The 22,318-nt window shown below is 38.6% G+C and overlaps 1 protein-coding gene across 4 annotated transcripts in view; it reads left to right on the forward strand.

Annotated features, from left to right (window-relative positions):
- Positions 1-20,970, forward strand: part of GOSR1 (golgi SNAP receptor complex member 1) — a 39,326-nt gene extending 18,356 nt beyond the window's left edge. The window contains exons 6-10 of one of the 4 annotated variants that reach the window (XR_011259787.1): positions 37-111; positions 7,421-7,450; positions 13,932-14,014; positions 16,983-17,906; positions 19,958-20,970. Coding sequence is in view for 2 of the 4 variants with exons in the window: in XM_069603016.1 (XP_069459117.1) it covers positions 37-111; positions 7,421-7,450; positions 13,932-14,014; positions 16,983-17,107 (313 nt within the window). In the remaining 2 variants the exon portion in view is untranslated. Of the gene's footprint in view, positions 1-36; positions 112-7,420; positions 7,451-13,931; positions 14,015-16,971 lie in introns of all 4 variants that reach the window. The other 3 variants (XR_011259788.1, XM_069603016.1, XM_069603017.1) reach the window with 3 other exon arrangements.
- The last annotated feature ends 1,348 nt before the right edge of the window (positions 20,971-22,318 follow it).

Raw genomic sequence — 22,318 nt, forward strand, 5'->3', positions numbered from 1 at the left:
CTGCCAACAAACATTTTAAAATTTTCTTTCTTCTAGGTCATATAAAAGTGGGTCTGGAGTAAACAACAGAAGAACTGAACTGTTTTTGAAAGAACATGACCACCTTCGAAAGTAGGTATTATTGAATAAATGCATACTATGTGGTACATACATATTAATTTACTTACATATATAGCAAACATTTTGTGCTGTTTATTATACCTAATGCTTTACCAGTGCTAATTCATTTAATTCTTCTAATGAAAGAATTACAACTTTTCTGACCATAATTAGGAAAGATAGGATGCTATCAAATATATACACAAAAGTCTGCATTCACATTACTTATTTGTTAATGTAATTTGTAATGTATTAGTAACTGTGAAGTGAAGTTGCTCAGTCGTGTCTGACTCTTTGCGACCCCATAGACTCTAGCCTACCATCGATTCTAGCCTACAAGCTTTTCCATCCATGGGATTTTCCAGGTAAGAGTACCAGAATGGGTTGCCATTTCCTTCTCCAGGGGATCTTCCCAATCCAGGGATCGAACCAGGGTCTCCCGCATTGCAGGCAGACGCTTTACCCTCTGAGCCACCAGGGAAGCTGTAATATGTCTTATTACCTTAATGTTTGTTTTCTTTAGAATGTCTGTTGCCCTAATACTTTGTCTTTTACTGTAGGTTAATAATATATAGATACTGACTTATATTTGAATGGCCTGATACTACTTATATATGTCAAGAAGCTTTATAAAGGGTAATTAGCCATACATCAAATTCAAAGAAAATATCTTTTCTAAACTCAAAATACCTAAAAACTTGGATGAACTGTATGTGTGTGTATATATATGTATACACACACATACATACACATATATATATAAATGTATATATATATTTTTAAAAATAAGCCACCATACTCTATTCCTGCTTCATCTAGTTTTCTTCTCAAATATACTGGTTTCTTTAATTATTTTCTTTGTATTTTGTTATAGAACTTAAGGATCAGAAAATTACTTAAACTCTGAATTTGGCCTCTAAACACTTGAATAGCTAATAACCATGATAGTTAAATGATATGAATTATGCTTTTGTTGCTGAATGTCGTAAATTAGTCATGTCCATACGAGCTTAATGTACTGTTCAATTTACTTTTCTTTGAAGATCACCGCTTTAAATATGAGCTGTCGAAATCAGAACATGGAAAGATCAAGACCATTTTAGTAGAACTCTGGCTACTTCTAGTGTCAGAAAGTTTTTAGTGTTTTTTTCTTAGTATGTTAAATATTATTGATTGGCACAAGGGGGCAGTCTTTCCTAGAGTAGCTTATAGTTATTTATAGCTTTGGTATCTGATAAAGACCACCAAAAAAAAATTTTGCATTATGTCTGAAAATATATTAATATATTCTTTGGGTATAAAGTAAGGAATAGGATACTCGAGTAGCACAAAAATAAAGATGAGCTTACATTAACGTTTTTATATTCATCAACCCCAAAAGAAGTTAAACAGAAATGCAGTTGTTTACGGATGATTTGATGCTGAAAAGAGTTTATCAGTTATGTAAATTAATATTCTTTATTTCAGAACACGTCATAAATTTTATATGAAAATTTTTACTTTTGCGTTCATTAGTAATTCAAAGAAAATGCTTCCCACTGTCCATTTTACAGGGGGAAAAATACATTAATTTAGGGTCACACAGCTTAAATGATGTGTTTAGGGTTATAAAAAATAGCAGTAAGATTGGCTATCAAAAGGTATTTTCCATTTTTGTTTCTCGGGTGATTTTATGTAGGATATGTGAAGTGAAGTCACTCAGTCGTATCTGACTCTTTACAACCCCATGGACTGTAGCCTACCGGGCTCCTCAGTCCGTGGGATTTTCCAGGCAAGAGTACTGGAGTGGGTTGCCATTTCCTTCTCCAGAGGATCTTCCCCACCCAGGGATCGAACCCGGGTCTCCTGCAGTATAGGCAGATACTTTACCATCTGAGCCACTTTACATATGTTCCCTTCAGCATTCTTGTGAAAAAGTCTGTATGTACTCATTCTATACAGAAAGAAACTGAAGCAGGATGAAGCTGAGTGGGATATGAGCTGATGAGCTTGAGGGGAGTTGTTAAGTTACAGAATAGATTATTTTGTATTGGTATACAAGGTTTTTCTAGAGATTTCAGAAGCATTATAAAATGCTTCCTTAATATTTCATATTCTTTATGACTCAGGTAGGTTTTTATGAGTTCAATCCTTTTATACCATTTATCGAAAGAATAACAAATGGAAACTATGATTCCTCACATTTTCTCTTAGTCTTTCTGTTTCTGCTGTAAACAAATTTGTTGATATTAAAAAAAAATTTTTTTACACCAAAATATTTTTAAAAATACTTTGATGGGGGAAAAAAGCAAAAACTCTCTCCTCATTAAACTTGACTTCCTGTGTAATGAAGACAGTGTGGTATTAGTGGAAGAACAGACAGATCAGTGGAACAGAAGAGAAAGTCCAGAAACAGACACACAAGTATAGTCAAATAATCTTTGACAGAAGAGTAGAGGCAGTTCTATGGAGAAGAGATAGTCCTTTAAATAAGTGGTGTGGGAACAACCGGACATCAACATGCAAAAAAATGAATATAGATGCTGACCTTATACCTTTTCCCAAAATAACTCAGATCATAAAGTACAAAACTACTAGAATTGTATACAATATAATATAGAATCAAAATAACTCATATCATAAATATAAAGTACAAAACTACTAGAAGTTTTACAACACAGGAGAAATTCTAGGTAACATTGGGTTTAGCAATGTGTTTTTAGACGCAATGCCAAAAACATCATGAACGAAAACGTTAAGACTGAATTCATTAAAATGAAAACCCTCTGCCCTTCCAAAGACGCTGTCAAGATGATGAAGTGGACTGGAAAAACATACTGGTAAAACATATCTGATAAAGGACTGTTATCCAAAATACACAAAGAACTCTTAAAACTCAACAGTTTCAGTTCAGTTCAGTCGCTCAGTCATGTCCGACTCTTTGCCACCCCGTGGACTATAGCATGCCAGGTCTCCCTGTCCATCACCAACTCCTGGAGTTTACTCAAAGTCCTCTCCATTGAGTCGGTGATACCATCCAACCATCTCATCCTCTGTGGTCCCCTTCTCCTCCTGCTTTCAATCTTTCCCAACATCAGGGTCTTTCCCAGTGAGTCAGTTCTTCACATCAGGTGGCCAAAGTATTGGAGTTTCAGCTTCAGCATCAGTCCTTCCAATGAATATTCATGACCGATTTCCTTTAGGATGGACTGGTTGTATCTCCTTGCAGTCCAAGGGACTCTCAAGAGTCTTCTCCAACACCACAGTTCAAAAGCATCAATTCTTCGGTGCTCAGCTTTTTTAATAGTCCAACTCTTACATCCATACGTGACTAGTGGAAAAACCATAGTTCTGACTACATGGACCTTTGTTGGCAAAGTAATGTCTCTGCTTTTTATTATACTGTCTAGGTTGGTCATAACTTTTCTTCCAAGGAGCAAGCATCTTTTAATTTCATGGCTGCAGTCACCATCTGCAGTGATTTTGGAGTCCCAAAAAATAAAGTCTGTCACTGTTTCCATCTATTTGCCATGAAGTGATGGGACTGGATGCCATGATCTTAGTTTTCTGAATGTTGAGTTTTAAGCCAACTTTTTCACTCTCCTCTTTCACTTTCATCAAGAGGCTTTTTAGTTCCTCTTTACTTTCTGCCATAAGGGTGATATCATCTGCATATCTGAGGTTATTGATATTTCTCCCAGCAGTCTTGATTCCAGCTTGTGCTTCCTCCAGCCCAGCATTTCTCATGATGTACTCTGCATATAAGTTAAATAAGCAGGGTGACAGTATACAGCCTTGACGTACTCCTTTCCCAATTTGGAACCAGTCTGTTATTCCATGTCCAGTTCTAACTGTTGCTTCTTGACCTGCATACAGGTTTCTCAGGAGGCAGGTTACGTGGTCTGATAGTTCCATCTCTTTCAGAATTTTCCACAGTTTGTGGTGATCCACACAATCAAAGGCTTTGGCATAGTAAATAAAGCAGAAATAGATATTTCTCTGGAACTCTCTTGCTTTTTCAGTGATCCAACGGATGTTGGCAATTTGATCTCTGGTTCCTCTGCCTTTTTTTTTAATACAGCTTGAACATCTGGAAGTTCACAGATCACATACTGTTGAAGCCTGGCTTGGAGAATTTTGAGTATTACTTTGCTAGCGTGTGAGATGGGTGCAATTGTGTGGTGGTCTGAGCATTCTTTGGCATTACCTTTCTTTGGGATTGGAATGAAAACTGACCTTTTCCAGCTCTGTGGCCACTGCTGAGTTTTCCAAATTTACTGGCGCATTGAATACAGCACTTTCACAGCATCGTCTTTTAGGATTTGAAATAGCTCAACTGGAATTCCATCACCTCCACTAGCTCTGTTCACAGTGATGCTTTCTAAGGCCCGCCTGACTTCACATTCCAGGATGTCTGGCCCTAGGTGAGTGTGAGTGATCATACCATTGTGATTATCTGGGTCGTGAAGATCATTTTTGTACAGTTCTTCTGTGTATTCTTGCCACCTCTTCTTAATATCTTCTGCTTCTGTTAGCTCCATACCATGTCTGTCCTTTATCACACCCATCTTTGCATGAAATGTTCCCTTGGTATCTCTAATTTCCTTGAAGAGATCTCTAGTCTTTCCCATTCTGTCGTTTTCCTCTATTTCTTTGTAGTGATCACTGAGAAAGGCTTTCTTATCTCTCCTTGCTATTGTTTGGAACTCTGCATTCAAATGGATATATTTTTCCTCTTCTCCTTTGCTTTCCGCTTCTCTTCTTTTCACAGCTATTTGTAAGACCTCCTCAGGCAGCCATTTTGCTTTTTTGCATTTCTTTGTCTTGGGGATGGTCTTGATTCCTGTCTCCTGTACAATGTCATGAACTTCTGTCCATAGTTCATCAGGCATTCTATCAGATCTAGTCCCTTGAATCTATTTCTCACTTCCACTGTATAATCATAAGGAATTTGATTTAGGTCATACCTGAATGGTCTAGTGATTTTCCCTACTTTCTTCAGTTTAAGTCTGAATTTGGCAATAAGGAGTTCATGATCTGAGCTGCAGTCAGCTCCCGGTCTTGTTTTTACTGACTGTATAGAGCATCTCCATCTTTGGTTGCAAAGAATATAATCAATCTGATTTTGGTGTTGACCATCTGGTGATGTCCATGTGTAGAGTCTTCTCTTGTGTTGTTGGAAGAGGGTGTTTGCTGTGACCAGTGCGTTCTCTTGGCAGAACTCTATTAGCCTTTGCCCTGCTTCATTCTGTACTCCAAGGCCAAATTTGCCTGTTACTCCATGTATTTCTTGACTTCCTACTTTTGCATTCCAGTCCCCAACATCTTTTCGGAGTGTTAGTTCTAGAAGGTCTTGTAGATCTTCATAGAACCGTTCAACTTTAGCTTCTTCAGCATTACTGGTCGGGGCATAGACTTGGATTACCATGATATTGAATGGTTTGCCTTGGAAATGAACAGAGATCATTCTGTCGTTTTGAGATTGCATCTAAGTACTGCATCTTGGACTCTTCTGTTGACTATGATGCCTACTCTGTTTCTTCCAAGGGATTCTTGCCCACAGTAGTAGATACAACGGTCATCTTAGTTAAATTCACCCATTCCAGTCCATCTTAGTTCATTGATTCCTAGAATGTTGATGTTCTAGGTAATTTCATGAGATCATAAAACAAAATTTCTGTGCTAAATAAACCATGAAAAATGCAAGTAAAGGTATTCCTGGGACTTCGCTAACTGTCCAGTGGTTGAGAGTCTGCTTTCCAATACAGGGGTGCAGGTTCGATCTCCTGTGGGGAACTAAGATCCCCCACACTGCATAGAGTGACAAAAAAAAGAAAGGAAGACAAAAACAAAAAAAAGATGTTCCTTGGGCTACCCAGTCAAGAAACAAATGTGCCATAATATCAGTGTTAATGGAAGAGTGGTTGCGAATGATTTGTACGTTCATCTTTGTTTTTTCAGTATTTTGCAAATGTTATCTGTAATATAAAACTCGGTTAGCACTTAGCTTTTTGTGTCCTACTGCAGCTTAATAGTTTTGTTCACATCTTAGAAGATATTAAGACATAGGGTCCCTCTGGTTAACTGTAAGTAGGTGGAAGACTGAAATCACCACAGTGCTTGATGTAAATTATCTCATTGGCTGGTGACAACTTCATCAGATTTTTTTTTTACAGTTTACAAAGGGATCAGTTTTTCAGCTTTATTTATTACATACTTGCTTGTTTGTTTTCTTGCTTGCTTACTCATTTACTTCCTTATTCTTTTATTCACCTCCTCTTTTAAAAGATTCTTGTTAGTTATTAACCTAAATGGTTTTGCCAAGTTCTTACGTTTTGTTAAACTGCTTTAAAATATGTGCTTGAAATTTGTGTCATTTGCAGTTTGTATATTGAGGGAAATGAATTACCTTTTAAGCAGAATTAATATCTAAGTGTTGCTTTAGTGATTCCTTGGTACAATAATTGATGATGAAATTTAGCTCATTGTTTTCAGCTAGTTTATATTGGTTTCTTGAAAGAAACAGAAACTTGTTGCTTAATCACAGACAATAGGTGCCTCTTTGGAATACCTCTGGGCTGTCACGAAGTGTTTGTTTATGAAGGATGATTCCACTTGATTATATATTATGTATCCCCAAAGGAGAGTAATTTTAAATTGTTTTTACTAGATTGTGCTGTCTTTATGGCAAATGGATACATATGTCTGTGAGTTTGTTTTTATTTCTTTCCGCTATAAAGCTGCCCTTTTACCAAGCTATGCATTCCTCCCTAAAATGGATTTTTTGGAGATGTCTTTCTTTCCAGTATTTGATGCATAAGTGGGAATGTTTCACCGATCAACAGTGCATTGGTATCTTTATTCAGATTCTTGAATTCTAAAGTGTGGCAAGCTGAGATTTGATTTTGTTTTTCAAAAAAGGAAGAAATTTTAAGATGTAAATAATTACTGCTTATAGGCATTGAAACTATATTGCCTATCCTGTCTCAACAGTTTGGCTGTAATTCTGAAGTTTTGGATAGACAGTGGTGACAACTTGGAGCTATCTAGATTAAAGAAGTAGTTTTATTTTTTTGTGCTCTCATTAAAACTATTCTGACTTTAACCATTAAGTATCTCTGTGGAAGAAATAGATTTAAGCCAACAAATTAAGATGAAAACTATATATGTGGGTTAACTAATTTCAGAGTCCAGTATTTTCTATAGCTGCTTTCAAAAGTCTAGGTGTTTTTCACATAAATGACTGGAAAAATAATCTATCTGTAAAATATAGAAAAATTAAGTGCAAGTTTTAAATGTGCTTTTAATAATTCCAGAATTTGAATTTTCTTTTTATTTGCAGCTCAGACCGTCTAATAGAAGAGACAATAAGGTAGGAAAAATGGGGTTTTTTTGTTTGTTTGTTTGCACATTAATAAACAGATGAAGTTAATCCTATAACTAGAGTTAAAATCAGTTAATCTTCCTTAAAGATGGGAATTTTATTACATGATAATGTATTTTTACTATGACTTCCCCTTATAGGATACTTGAAGCCTAAAACATTTGTTTCGAAACTATTGGCATTAGGGTGTTTTACCTAGGTTAATTTTCCTAGTGAGTTCATTCTCAACATTTTCAGCCTCTGTCTTTTTATTCTCACTTTTTAATGGAAAACAGTCATGAACATGTGATTTGTTAAGTGTCTTATATGCAACATTTATGTAGACTTGGTTTCTGTCATAGCAGTTATAGAAAGCCTGCAGTAATTAGTAGTATCTGTAATAACAGTGAAGTAACTTCTTGTTTAAGGTAAGGGAAATTTGTTTGTTGGTTTTAACTGCCTAATTCTCTAGGTTTGATAAATTTTTAAATACTTATTTTAAAACAGTAAAAAAAAAAAATTAACTAGTAATTGTCTCAACTCTTCAAAATTAAGCATTGTCTAAAGTACTTTTTCAGGAAAGGTAGCATGAAATACATGGAAACAACAAGCATTTGTATTCTTATCATAGACTTTGGTATTGTGTTCAGGCCTTCCCAGGTGGTGAAGATCCTGCCTGCCAATGCAGGAGACGTAAGACATGTGGTTTAGATCCCTGGGTTGGGAAAATCCCCTGGAGGAGGGCATGGCAGCCCACTCCAGTTTTCTTGCTGGAGAATCCCATGGACAGAGAGGAGCCTGGAGGGCTGCAATCCATAGGGTTGCAAAGAGTTGGACCGACTGAAGCAACTTAGCATGCATTGTATTCAAGGGTTGTACATGCTATATGTTGTTTAATCTCCTCAGTAACTAATGAAAGTGAAAATGAAGTCGCTCAGTTCTTTGTGACCCCACGGACTGTAGCCTACCAGGCTCCTGCGTCCATGGGATTTTCCAGGCAAGAGTGCTGGAGTAGATTGCCATTTCCTTCTCTAGGAGATCTTCCCAACCCAGGAATCGAAGCCGGGTCTCCTGCATTACCGTCTGAGCCGCCAGGGAAGCCCAGTAATTCATGAGATAGGTACTAATCACTAGATACTATCTTCAAAACAAAAGAGAAGTTAAGGTAAGTAATTTGCCCATAATCACATTACTAACAAATAGTATTGAGGATTCAGATCCTCAAACCTGAGTCTCTAACTCTAGAGCAAGAGCTCTGTCTAAACCACTACTATATTTCCTGCCTTATTAAAAGAAGATGAGCTTTGGAGTATGATTTGCTTTGAAACCTGACTGTGCTACTTAATTAGATCTCTGTTCTTGAACAAGTTTCTTGGAATCTTCTTGTTCTTATGTATTTAAATGAATTGATGATAATACCTACCCTAAAAGATTGTTGTGAAGCTTAAAGATAATATAAGTAAAATCCTTGAATCGAGACGATCCCCTGGCTACCACTAAGTTAATTTAAATGGCAGCTCTATTATTAATATTTTTTAACTGTTTATTTTGATATTTCAGGTTTCAGAAAAGTATCAATGGTACTGAGTTTCCACATACCTTTTACCTTAGATTCCCCAAATGTTATCATTTTGCCACATTTGCTTTTTCACTTTTTTTTTTCTGAACTACTTGTAAATAAGTTCCAGGCATGATGCCTCTTTACCTCTGAATATTTCAGTTTCAGTGTTCATATCCTGAAATTTTTATGTTGAAATGAGCTCATGGATTCTTACTGTATTCAGTGGATTATAGTATGTTCCTATAATTGAAAATCATAAATTATAATTTTATAATAAGATGAATTTATCATATCTTGGAATTTTGTTTGAATTTCATGCACTGAGTCTTACAACTCTCCACAGTTTTCACAAAATTGCTCAATTGTTGACTGAAGTATCTCCCTTGTGGCTCCTCTGCTTTCATCAGTGCATAAAGTTGGGTCACATTTTATCAGGGATTCTTTTCTTAAAGTTTCCCCATAATTCTACCTATAAAGTTTTACCTTTTCCTTTTGGAGCTATATTTTAAAAACAATATACACAACTGAATATAAATTGGCATCAATTTGTTGAAAAGACCTAATATTTATAAGTTTATTCTTAAGCTTTAAATGTATAATTAATATTATCTATTGTTGAAAAAATGGCTTCGCAGGTGTCTCATTGGTAAAGAATCCACCTGCGAAGCAGGAGATGTGGGTTGGATCCTTGAGTCTGGAAGATCCCCTGGAAAAGGAAATGGCAACCCACTCCAGTATTCTTGCCAGGAAAATCCCATGGACAGAGGAGCCTGGTGGGCTACAGTCCATGGGGTCGCAAAAGAGTTGGATACAACTGGACGCCTAAACAACAATTGTTTAAAAAAAAGTCCGAGTTTAGTTCACAGGATAGGTGAGAATATTGAAGTTCCAGTAAACATTAATGATTTACCATTTTAAAAGCATTACGTATTATTTGGAGTTTGTCTTGTCCCTGCATATTTGACCCTTGAAATAACAACAGCCTAGATTTCACTCCACTTGACTCCAGATGATGGAATGAGATAGGAAAGGATATCTAGATATACTTTGTGTGCTACTGGAAATCATGCATATTCAACAAGATAATAACATAATGTATGATGATAATATCTGTTCTCCAAGGAATACAAAGTGCTTTGCGGGAATTATTTTTTAATTTTCTCTACTTCTGAGTCAGAGTGCATAGGAGATAGTGATAGTCCCAGTTTAAGAAAACAGAGGGATATATGATTCAAAGATTGTTGCTCACCCCAGGTTTGAATTGTTACCTTTTTCAAGGCTGTAGTACCTATTTAAAAATATCTGGTAAAGTAAATTTACTATAAAACAACTACATTTTCAGTTCGGTTCAGTTCAGTTGTGTCCGACTCTGCGACCCCATGAATTGCAGCACGCCAGGCCTCCCTGTCCATCACCAACTCCTGGAGTTCACTCAGACTCACATCCATCGAGTCGGTGATGCCATCCAGCCATTTCATCCTCTGTCATCCCCTTCTCCTCCTGCCCCCAGTCCCTCCCAGCATCAGGGTCTTTTCCAATGAGTCAACTCTTCACATGAGGTGGCCAAAGTACTGGAGTTTCAGCTTTAGCATCATTCCTTCCAAAGAACACCCAGGGCTGTTCTCCTTCAGAATGGACTGGTTGGATCTCCTTGCAGTCCAAGGGACTCTCAAGAGTCTTCTCCAACACCACAGTTCAAAAGCAGCAATTCTTCGGCACTCAGCTTTCTTCACAGTCCAACTCTCACATCCATACATGACCACTGGAAAAACCATAGCCTTGACTAGACGGACTTTTGTTGGCAAAGTAATGTCTCTGCTTTTCAATATACTATCTAGGTTGATCATAACTTTCCTTCCAAGGAGTCAGCGTCTTTCAATTTCATGGCTGCAGTCACCATCTGCAGTGATTTTGGAGCCCCAAAATTAAAGTCTGACACTGTTTCCCCATCTATTTGCCATGAAGTGATGGGACCAGATGCCATGATCTTCGTTTTCTGAATGTTGAGCTTTAAGCCAACTTTTTCACTCTCCTCTTTCACTTTCATCAAGAGGCTTTTTAGTTCCTCTTCACTTTCTGCCATAAAGGTGGTGTCATCTGTATATCTGAGGTTATTGATATTTCTCCTGGCAATCTTGATTCCAGCTTGTGCTTTTTCCAGCCCAGCATTTCTCATGATGTACTCTGCATATAAGTTAAATAAGCAGGGTGACAATATAGAGCCTTGACGTACTCCTTTTCCTATTTGGAACCAGTCTGTTGTTCCATGTCCAGTTCTAACTGTTGCTTGTGCTTTAGACCTGGTGCATTCACTGTCCGAGTCCTGGAATGTCTTTTTACCATTATTCTACAATGACCTCCTTAAATGGAATCACTTATTTCCAGGATTTACTGTCTTCTACTTTCTTAGTTTATCCTCTCATTATGTTTGACCATGATCTTTAGTAGCTTCCTCAGAAAGAATAAGAAGTAAATTTTATGGACTTTACACATCTCAAAAAAGTTTCTATTCTACTCATATTCTTTTTTTTTCCAATTTTATTTATTTTACTTTTGGCTGCACTAGGCCTTTGTTGCTTTGCATGGGCTTTCTCTGGTTGTGGTGGACTAATGCTGCTCTTCATTGCAGCGCGTGGGCTTCTCATTATGGTAGCTTCTCTTGTTGCAGAGCACAGCCTCTAGGCACACAGGCTCAGTAGTTGCAGCTAGCAAGCCCTAGAGCATGGGCTCAGTGGTTGTGGCGCGTGAGCTTAGTTGCTCCACATGTGGAATCCTCCTGGACTAGGGATCAAACCCATGTCTCCTGCATTGGCAGGCAGATTCCCATCCCCCGGGCCCCAGGGAAGTCCCTATTCTACCCATATTCTTGATTCATTGTTTAGCTAAAAATCAGAATTGTAGGTTGAAAATAATTCTCTCATTTTTTAAGGCATTGTTTCCAGTACTGCTCTTTAAGTCCAGTCCCAATTAAAATTTTCTGTCCTTCGTAAATGATGGGCTTCCCTTGTGGCTCAGCTGGTAAAGAATCCACCTGCAATTCGGGAGACCTGGGCTCAGTCCCTGGGTTGGGAAAATCCCCTGGAGAAGGGAAAGGCTACCCACTCCAGTATTCTGGCCTGGAAAATTCCATGGACGGTATAAGTTCATGGGGTCACCGAGAGTCAGACATGACTGAGCAACTTTCACTTTCACTTTTCGTAAATGATGTTTTTTCCCTCTGGAATCTTTTAGAATCATCCCTTTTCCCCTGTGTTTTTGTTTGTATTTAATCTCACCATGATGAGGTTGACATGCATCATTTTTAGTCTGTTTGATGGGCTCTTACAATCTGAAAACTTATCTTTAGATCTGAGAAATTTTCTTACATTTATCATTTTCTTCCCTCCTCCTTCTTGATCTTCTTTTAAAAAATGTATGCAATTTATATTTGTCAAATATACCTAAATAAAGCAGGGAAGAAAAAGAATTCACCTAAAATACAACTACTACATTGGTTAATAATTTGGTGTGCTTCCATATTTTTCTCTCTGTAGCTCTTCATATATGTGTAAAATGATTTTAAAAATATTAATATATTCATTTAAAAAGGCAGGTACATGTATAGTCGTGCGTTTAGAAAAAGTGGAATGATATTAACCTTAGCAGGTTAGTTTGTGACATCACCTAGCTTATCCATGACTTAAAGCATGGATAAGTTGTGACAGGGTCATATGGGTAAGTGTTAACCCATAAAAAGGGAAGGGGGTTTGCTTGTAGAGTGCTAGTTATAGACACTGCAGTGGGGTTCCTCTTCTTGACTAAGGATAAGAACTAGGAGGTCGAAATATATGATGGTCTAGGGAGCTGCCCTACTGTAGCCAGTTACTGAACGGTGGAACAACAACATGCATTTTTCCTGGTTCCTTTTATCTTTCAGTTTATATTTTTTTGAAGTGTAGTTCCTATTGTTCAATTGCTGACTCTTAATGACCCCATGGACTGCAGCATGCCAGGCCTCCTTGTCCCTCACTATCTCCTGGAGTTTGCCCAAATTCATGTCCATTGCATCAGTGATGCCATCCAACCATCTCATCCTCTGTCAACCTCTTCTCCTTTTGCCTTAAAGCTTTCCCGGCATTGGGGTCTTTTCCAGTGAGTTGGCTTCTCACATCAGGTGGCCAAAGTATTGGAGTTTCATTTGTCCTTCCAATTAATATTCAGGGTTGATTTCCTTTAGGATTAACTAGATTGATGTTCTTGCAGTTCACTAGACTTTTAAGAGTCTTCTCCAGCACGCTTCGAAAACATCAGTTCTTTGGCACTTAGCCTTCTTTACGGTCCATCTCTCAAATCCATACATGGCTACTGCAAAACCATAGCTTTCACTGTATGGACCTTTGTCGGCAAAGTGATATCTCTGCTTTTTAATACACTGTCTAGTTGGTTCTCAAATAGAATTTTGGAATATAATCTTTTCATAAATTAAGGGCTGGTTGTATATAAATATTTTGTGATATACTACGCATTTGGTTCTATTTTTATAATTGTAATTCCTTACTTCCCTCTCAAAGAGTTTTTCCTGATTAAGGATATTTTGGTAGCTGGCCCCTTTTAAAACCATTTTAAGAAGCTTTTGTAATGTATAATTTGTCAGTTGTGTTATTTCATTTGTTACTTTGAATTAAAAAAAAAACAAAACAAAACAGGAAATGGTCCACTGCCTTGTCCAAAACAATATCAAAAGATAGCATTGGGAATAAAGTGATCATTCAGAGAAAGAACAGTGGGAAGACAACTTGGGAATTCTTTTCATGTTCCTTCCCAGGTGCTTTTCAAAGCTGGTGTCGTTCACCTTCACCATAGTTTTCTGTTCATGTTTATGAGTACAATGAATCCATGCACGATTGTCTTAAATGTCAATTGATGAGCTTCTCTTTTTCTCCCTTGCAGCATTGCTATGGCAACAAAAGAAAATATGACTTCACAGAGAGGAATGTTGAAATCAATTCAGAGTAAAATGAACACTTTGGCTAGTATCCTTTTTGACGGTTTGAAATCTGTTTTTAGGGGGGAAAATCTCTGTGTGCTTCACCACTCTCTCCCTCCCCTGGGCAGATTGCCGTCAGTAGTGACAGTAGAGGTCATGTGTAATTCTGTATTGTGAATATGCCCTGCACTTGTACTTTGTGAAAGTTCATACTGTTTAGTGCCATTTCTAAAAGATAGCACACCAGAAGTTTCATACTCATAGATCTCGAAAAAAAATGATAAATATAATTTCCAAGTTATTCACAAAAAACTATTTTGCATCTTAATAGCTCTTGAATCCACGTTAGAAGTCTACAGTGTACACTGTTTTTACACAGAGGTCATAAATTTTGTGCTTTTTCTTCTTTCTTTTTTCATTTTGGAGAATTAAGTCAGTGGCATATGCTTAGAAAGGGAAGGAGGTAGCCATACATGTAAGTGCTGATCACTGCTGATTACCATATTTTCATTTTGCACAAGCTGAACTCTTGTATTGATTTGCTGCTTGTTTGTTGTGACCTCTACCTTTTCTAGTTCTTCAGTTTCCCAGTTTAAATTAGTACTACTCATACTCTGAGAAATCCAGCAGGGAAACTGCTAAGACCAAAAACATTCTGTTTCCTTTGAGGAATCAGGCCTTTTAGAGAAAAAAAGTTTCCTTCCCCAATTACTAATAGGGAAAGGACCTATAATTTCAAAAGTTGAGTATCTTCTGATCCTAGATGATTTGAGGTCACTTCTAGTGTGATCCCTTATTTGCCTCAGGAAAAGAATATCCTGAAGTGTGTTGATATTTTCCAGTTTTTGGTGAGTTTTGTTCTTGCTTTGTGCTTCCTTGGTGGCTCAAACAGTAGTCTGCCTACAATGTGGGAGACTGGGTTCGATCCCTGGGTTGGAAAGATTCCTCTGGAGAAGGAAATGGCAGCCCATTCCAGTACTCTTGCCTGGAAAATCCCATGGATGGAGGAGTGTGGTAGGCTACAGGCCATGGGGTCACAAAGAGTCGGACACGACTGAGCGACTTCACTCTAAGTCACCCTAAGTATAAAATCATACATCTAAAATCATTTGTTTTATATAGGGCTTTGCTGCTGCTGCTGCTAAGTCATTTCAGTCGTATCCGACTCTGTGCAACCCCATACACAGCAGCCCACCAGGCTCTGCCATCCCTGGGATTCTCCAGGCAAGAATACTGGAGTGGGTTGCCATTTCCTTCTCCAATGCATGAAAGAGAAAAGTGAAAGTGAAGTTGCTCAGTCGTGTCTGACTCTTAGCAACCCCATGGACTGCAGCCCACCAGGCTCCTCCGTCCATGGATTTTCCAGGCAAGAGTACTGGAGTGGGGTGCCATTGCCTTCTCTGACAGGGCTTTTCAGTTAGTAGAGTACTCTGATATACATTATCTCATTTTATCAGTATGATAAATTAGAATCATTTCCAAAAATATGTTTTAAAAAAATCAAATAAAATGGGTTTGATTAGTTAGGACTCTATAGAAAGATAATAATAGAAACCTAATTTACACTGACCTAATGAGGAAAAGGAGGGAATTAACTTGTTCATATGTCTGTAAAATTCAGGAGTAGAATTTGGCTTAATGGATGGCTTGGATGCAGAGGCTCAGATTTTATTATCGAGAATCTGCCTTTCTGTTCTTTGTTCCCCTCCTCCATCTCTCATTTCTGTTTACTTATGTGATGGCCTTATTCTCAGACACATTTTCTCCTCATGCTGATAGAGATGGCTACCAGGGTCACCTCCTGCCAGATCAAAAATTATGAAATTTCTAACAGCTCTGGCACATGTCCAAAGAGGACTGTGGTTGCCCTCACTTGAGTCACTGCCTAACCCAGCCACTGGCCAAGGGGAGGGACTATTCTCTCCTGCCAAGCCTGAGTGGGTATGTATACCTGATGGCAGAAGGCAGCAGCAGCCCCACCCAGTTACATGAACTGAACTAGATTATTGGAGAAGGAGCAGGGAGATTCCCCTAAAAGAAAAACTAGGTAGAAGTGTGTTCACTACAGACAGCGTTTCCTAATGTCAAAAGTTTTCTTATTTCCTCTAAGGGCAGTGTTGACCCTTCTTGTACCAAGCCAGAAAAGATTAAGCATCTGCTTTCTATGAGATTTGTACCTGACACCGTGTAAGTTTTTGTAGTCAGAAACCGCTGCTGGCAATGCAAACCAGTATAGGACGCACAGGCATGTGCTTTGATGACATCTTACTACCAAGTAAGATACGAAGATATTTCATGGTACCAAGTACAGTACAGTTGTGATTGCTGGGAAACTCCTGAAACTTTCCTCTTTGCTTCCATTGTGTTCCCCACAAAGGGCAGTCAGAGCAGTTTAACCCACCTTACAACCCTATTCCTGCCCACTCCTGCTAAGTGAATTTAAAATTTTTAAGTAATTAACCAGTGTTTGATTATACAAACCCTTAGAGTTTGTTCCCACCAATTGTCTGAATCCAGGGGGGGCTTATCACCCTGTGGGGAGATCGTGTACTCCTCAAAACCCTCCTGGAAGAACTTCCCAGTCTCCTGAGGAAAGGGATTTAAGAGAGAGAGAGAGGAAGAGAAGGGAATGCAGGGTGGTGGTGGCGGCTGGCTGTGCCTCTGCCTGCCTGCCCTGCAGGGCTCCTTCATTCCTGGCCGCACTGGCTCCACCCAGACAGTCCTCCCTTGGCACATGGCAGCAGCCATCTCTGCTACCTCCTCCTGTCTCTCAGTGTTTTCCTTTCTGTTGCTCTTACCCGTGTGCTGCAGTGTACCACGGAGCCCAGATTTGCTTGGGACTTTGAGCAGTAAGGCATTGGTGTTTGCTGCAGCTTCCTCAGTGTGATTTTCTTCCCCTCTGTTTCTTCTCATCATTTGTCTTTCTGGACTCCACTGACCTCTGTTTTTTGTGATTCCTGTGACTTTTCAAAGAGGCTTCTTCCACATATGACCTTAATAAAGATTTCCCAAAGATCGTTTTCCTGCTGTGAACAGCCTCATCCAGCGAATCAACCTTAGGAAGCGGCGTGACTCCCTCATCCTGGGTGGTGTTATTGGCGTCTGTACCATCCTGTTGCTGCTGTATGCATTCCATTGATGGGACATCTCCAGGGACTCTTGACAGCCACCACTTTCACACCCTGATCCAGAAGAAGAAAAATAGGAAGAAGTTGACTGATCTGCTAATTAGCCTGACCAGCAGGATTCATTCAAGACTGATAGTGATGGACTCTGATGTGGTCAGGTTGAGCGGAAGTCACAGGTTTTCTGTGCTATCTTTTCTAACACACATTTCCCTCTGTTTTCAGTTTCTAAGAAAAAAAAAAAAAAGATGTTTTGTCTCCCCAAGAGGTAAGTAAACCCATCAGAAACAGAATTTCCATGCTTCAGTGATAGTGTTGAAGGCTGATGACAAGCCAGGTCATGAGGCTGGACTCTTCAAAAAACCAGGCTTCTGTATATCCAAAGACTGCTTTCCTTTCAGCCACCAGATGGAGTTGTGAATAAAAATAGCTTTTTCCTTTTATTTTACACTCATGATGAGAAATTCCAAGTCATTTCTTGATAATCTGTGCTATAAATTTCTACTCTTTGTCCCCAACTTTTTTGGTGTTCAAGGAAAATGGCAATTTTCAAAGAATCTTTGAAATTTTCACAGGCCATCTTCAGCACAGTTGAGGTTATCTGAAACAAGACAAGCACTGCAAAAAAAGACTTTATCTTGTTTTTTAATCATGCCCACACTCGGGTTAACTGTATTCCTGAAAAAACCATCAAGAATGATAGGCTTTTTTTTTGGTCAGTCATTGTTTTTTACTTTTTGTTAGTTTCTTCTATTGAGTAATATCTATTACTACAAGAAAAGAAAATTCCAGTTCTACCACGACAAAAAGCCAGTAAGTATCTGTCAGTGCCCCTAACTGTTCCTCCTCATGTCGTGATTAACACTGACAACCAAGTGAGGAAAATGCTTGATTTTCACTGAGGTCTCTTCAACAAGCTGCATGTACAAAGACAGTGAAGGGCCACCATCCAGGTGATTCCATTTGTAAATGTTCCACATGTCGGAGCAAAAGTTTAAGGACCCCTGTCTTATGTACCAGGAATTCTGTGTTCTGTGAAAACCTATTCATTCCAAATCTGTTAAGCTTTTCCACACATCCGGAGAATGAGGGGCTTTACTACTGAAGGAGAAAATACCAGAATCTGTCTCTGTCTGCACTATCAGAATCTGTCTTCTCATACCACCATGGACAGTGACAAAATCTTAAACCACCCACCAGAATTCCAAGTTTAACCATTTCCCAGTTTCTATAAATGTTACGACTTTTCTAACTGAACTACCACAATTAGGTCGAAGACTTCCAACATCTGCTGTCCTTACAAGAAAGAAAGCTACTCTTCACCTCTGAAATGTATTGTGGTATTTATAGTATTGGCTTAAGACCATGCCACAGGAAATAAAAGGATATTAGCATGCAGTTCTTCACTCCATCACAATGTGTTCATGGTGACATTCAGATGAACTTGATTACAGGCTGATCGGTAGACTAACCTCTGGTTGGGTACAGAAACAGAGGTTTTTCATTCTGGCATTAGAGTTTCATTATGTTCTGGGTATGAAGAGCAATTGATACATTTTTTTTTTAACTATGGGGTTTATTTTTCTAAATATGGGTTGATTGATCAGTCAGTTGATTAGGGATGCCCTTAAAAGAAAATTTAAGTTTTCCCACTGTGAACCTTGAGAGATTAGAGAAGTAAGTTCATTTATTAAATTCTCTCCTGGGAGAACAAAACTTCTCTCCCCTGACTCTCTATTTATCTTTGATTTTTCAAAGGGTCTTGATCGATGGTTGTGCCTCAGCTAGAATTTGTGGGACTTTGGTTGCTATATAGTCAGCATTTATAAAATCTGAAGTATCGTAAATAAAGTTATTTATTTAATTATACTACCAGTGTTTTTTACTGGTCTGATTATTTGGTGTGTTCATGAAGGCTGATGGTGGCCTGAGAGTAAAACTAGGACCCCCGCTAATCTAGCTTGCTGCAGCTGAGCAAACGCTTTTGATAGCTGGTAAGCCTTTCCATTAGGGTTATGCGTAAATGAAGTAATAGAATTATGTTGATTATTTTCTTTATGAAAATAAACATGTTCTTCTAAGGAAGTTGAAAAAGTGTGGTATAGATGTTGGTGTCAGACAGGTCTGACTAACCTCCCCATGGTGTAACCCATAGTGAGGTGACCCAGGGCCAAACGTAGGGCTCGTTTCTCCTTTACGGTTCCGTCCTTTGTGGAAGGAAGCCCTGGAGCAAGGACAGACGTGTGCCGTTGACCAGTAGAGGCTCACTTTGGATCCCATGGTAGCTGACGTGAACTCTTCAATTTCATGCCATTTAGCCTTTTTTTTTAACAGCTTGCTTTTCTCAACTTTTTGCTCGTTATAAACCAGTTACTAGGCTTAGGGGCCAAGAGTAATTTGCTTATTGGAGCCAGGTGCAAGGAGTTTTCTATTCCTTGTCCCACATGTGGCCTGCTACAGGAAGTTACTCTCTCTCAGTCATGTCTTATATAAGCCATGTCTTTTAGGGATCTTACATCACTCAGAACTTTCCATTTCACTTGAAATAAGAAACCATGGCAACAGAAAGGGCAGGAGATTCCAAAAGGTATACTTCTCTGAGAGTTTGCTTTACTGTGTGCCAGTAACTTTAGTTTAAAATGGTTAATGAATCTATTACTCAGGTTCAAGCCCAGATATTCAAGTACTTTAGTTGATCTGTCCTGGGTATTTCTATATTCTTGTTACTATTAACGATACTGAGGGAGTCCCTGTAACAGGCAGCATTGCTCACCCGTCTTTTTCTAATGTTAGAAAAGGGCTTTTCTTCTCCAGTCTTCCCTTCTCCTGCTTACCAAGATTTTCTAAAGAATGTCTTTTTACAGCTTGCCCCGTACTCATATCAGACACGGGAGTATGATCCTGAGAGTGGAGATGGTTAATGAGAGAGAGGAGTCAGCATGAAGGCCCTCTTGGTACCTGGAACCAAATAATACTGACTTTAGTTCTTTCCTGTTGGATGCTGAACAGAAAAATGTACTTATTGAGCCTTTTGATGCAATGACTTTTGGCCTCTCTGGAACTGAGGCACCTTGGACTTGCATTCCTACCATGAATTTTTCTGTTTCATTGTTAATGATCTCAACCTGATGAAAAGGACTTTAAAGAACTGGACTAGCCTTTTTGGTTTTCTAATACCTCATGTTTGATCACTAGCCAGATACGATTTCTTGGAAACTGACTGCATTTTCTAACTTGCAGTATGAAGCTATTGAGGGTGAATGGCCATGTCTAGTGTTACACTGAATTTTGTGGCAAATGTAAAGAGGAAATGGATTCTACTGGGAATTAAAATGATTGTGTTCCATTCTTCTTTGGGGGTAGGAGTTGTTTAGCCTGGTCTCCAAAAAGATACAGCTTTCCATCATGATCTTTATAAACTAATATCACTCCTTTATGAACCTGCATACCCCTAAGTTTTATAGGACAAAAGAAAATGAGGAGCCAGTGACTCTAAGGATGTTACTGGATAAGAAGCTGAGACAGCTGAGCCGTGTCCTGAGGCATCTTTCTTATTTTCTTCGTGTCTACTGCAAAGTGTCACTTTCATATCAAATGTTTGCATCTATTCCTATCCTATTAGCTCTTAGAGAGGAAGAGAAATCAATTCCAATCACACTTTACCATGATGGAAGATGTTTCCTCATGAAAAAAATGCCAATACAGATTTTTAAAAATCTATTGCAAATGCACTTTTAAATTTTTTGCTTTTAAAATGGCTTCTTGGAACCAGGTTTATCGTATTTGTACTTCATTTTTGTTCTCATCGAAATGTGCATTTTCTGACTGTATAAAAGAAGCTTTGTTATGTAATTTAATAATAAATTAGAAATCTGAATAGTGTGTCTGGTTCTTTGTATCAAAACAGTACCATTGAGGCAGTTTGGGAGAGTGATTATAACATCTTCGGTGTTAATAAGTATTTCTCACAGCATTCCGAAACCCAAGGTGAAATAATATGGACACTGGAGCTATCAAACTATCATTCAAAAATATCATAGGAACATTCCACTAATAATTTAGCCCAAGAAGTGAAGGAGAATCTCCTATCAGAGTGAAACTTCAGGAAGTATGATGGAAATGTCCAGTTGTAGAATTTAGCAAGAAAAACAAGTTCTTGCCCTCCCTAAAGAATGGCATTTTATCCTATAGATCAGGAGCTGGTTTTCTACCCCCAGGAATTTGAGAATTCCTCATTTCCCATTGCGTCTCCAAATGTTGCCACTTGTGTGTTCTGCATCCTTTTTAAAAATAACAGTAAAATTGAGATACAGTTCACATTCCACAAAATTCACCCCTTCAAAACGTACTGATGGATTTTAGTATGTTACTTGTGCAGTCAGCACTACTGTGTAACTTTGGAACATTTACATCACCCTAAGAAGAAACCCTGTCCCCGCTGGTAATGACTCCGCAGCCCCCTGTATCCTTTTTCTCTGACCACACTTTTTCCTTTGTGGGCCACTCCAAATTTTCCCTCCCATCCACTCACATGGGCTCTAAAGCCACTCTTTGGGTTTTTGACCCTTTTTTTGGCTTCCTAATGTGTCTAGCCCTGTGAATGTACACCTACATAGACATACAGAAAATCCAACACCACTTAGAGAGAGAGGCCTCCCTTTTACAGATCGACAAAGTAGCACAGAGGGCTAAGTTGCTCAAAGTCAGAGTGGACAGTTAGAAAAGGATTTGAATCTTGAGGGCTCTTTGATTCAAAACCTTGCTGCAGTTCTGTCATAGTTCTGTAATATATATTTTAACTCATGATCAAGAAGCTATAGAACTGCCACTTTTGCCTGATTTTACAGGCAATGCATGTAAAATATTTAAAGCCCAGTGGCTTATTTTCAAGGAATGCTTACTACTAGCCAAGTGGTTCATAAAGTGTTCTCATTTGTAAGTTACTATTTCCTTATGAGAACTAATTCACCGAAGTTGTAGGGAAAAAAAAAATTTTTTTTTTAGTGTCTTTGAATCAAACTTCCTGCCCATTTCTTCTAGTTTAGAACCTCAGAGGTCTTCCTAGAGACTGAGAGCTGAGGCTGATCCTGAAAAAGCCCCTCAGGATGGTCCTCAGTCAGTGCCGCCCAGACCATGTTGTGTTTTTCCCTTCAGGTGGCGTGGCTTTAACAGTCTACCAGCTCCTACTTAACCTGAATGTTCCTTAGGATCCGAGGTTCTACCCC

The sequence above is a fragment of the Ovis canadensis genome, chromosome 11 (assembly GCF_042477335.2).
Source record: "Ovis canadensis isolate MfBH-ARS-UI-01 breed Bighorn chromosome 11, ARS-UI_OviCan_v2, whole genome shotgun sequence".
Classification (NCBI taxonomy): domain Eukaryota; kingdom Metazoa; phylum Chordata; class Mammalia; order Artiodactyla; family Bovidae; genus Ovis; species Ovis canadensis.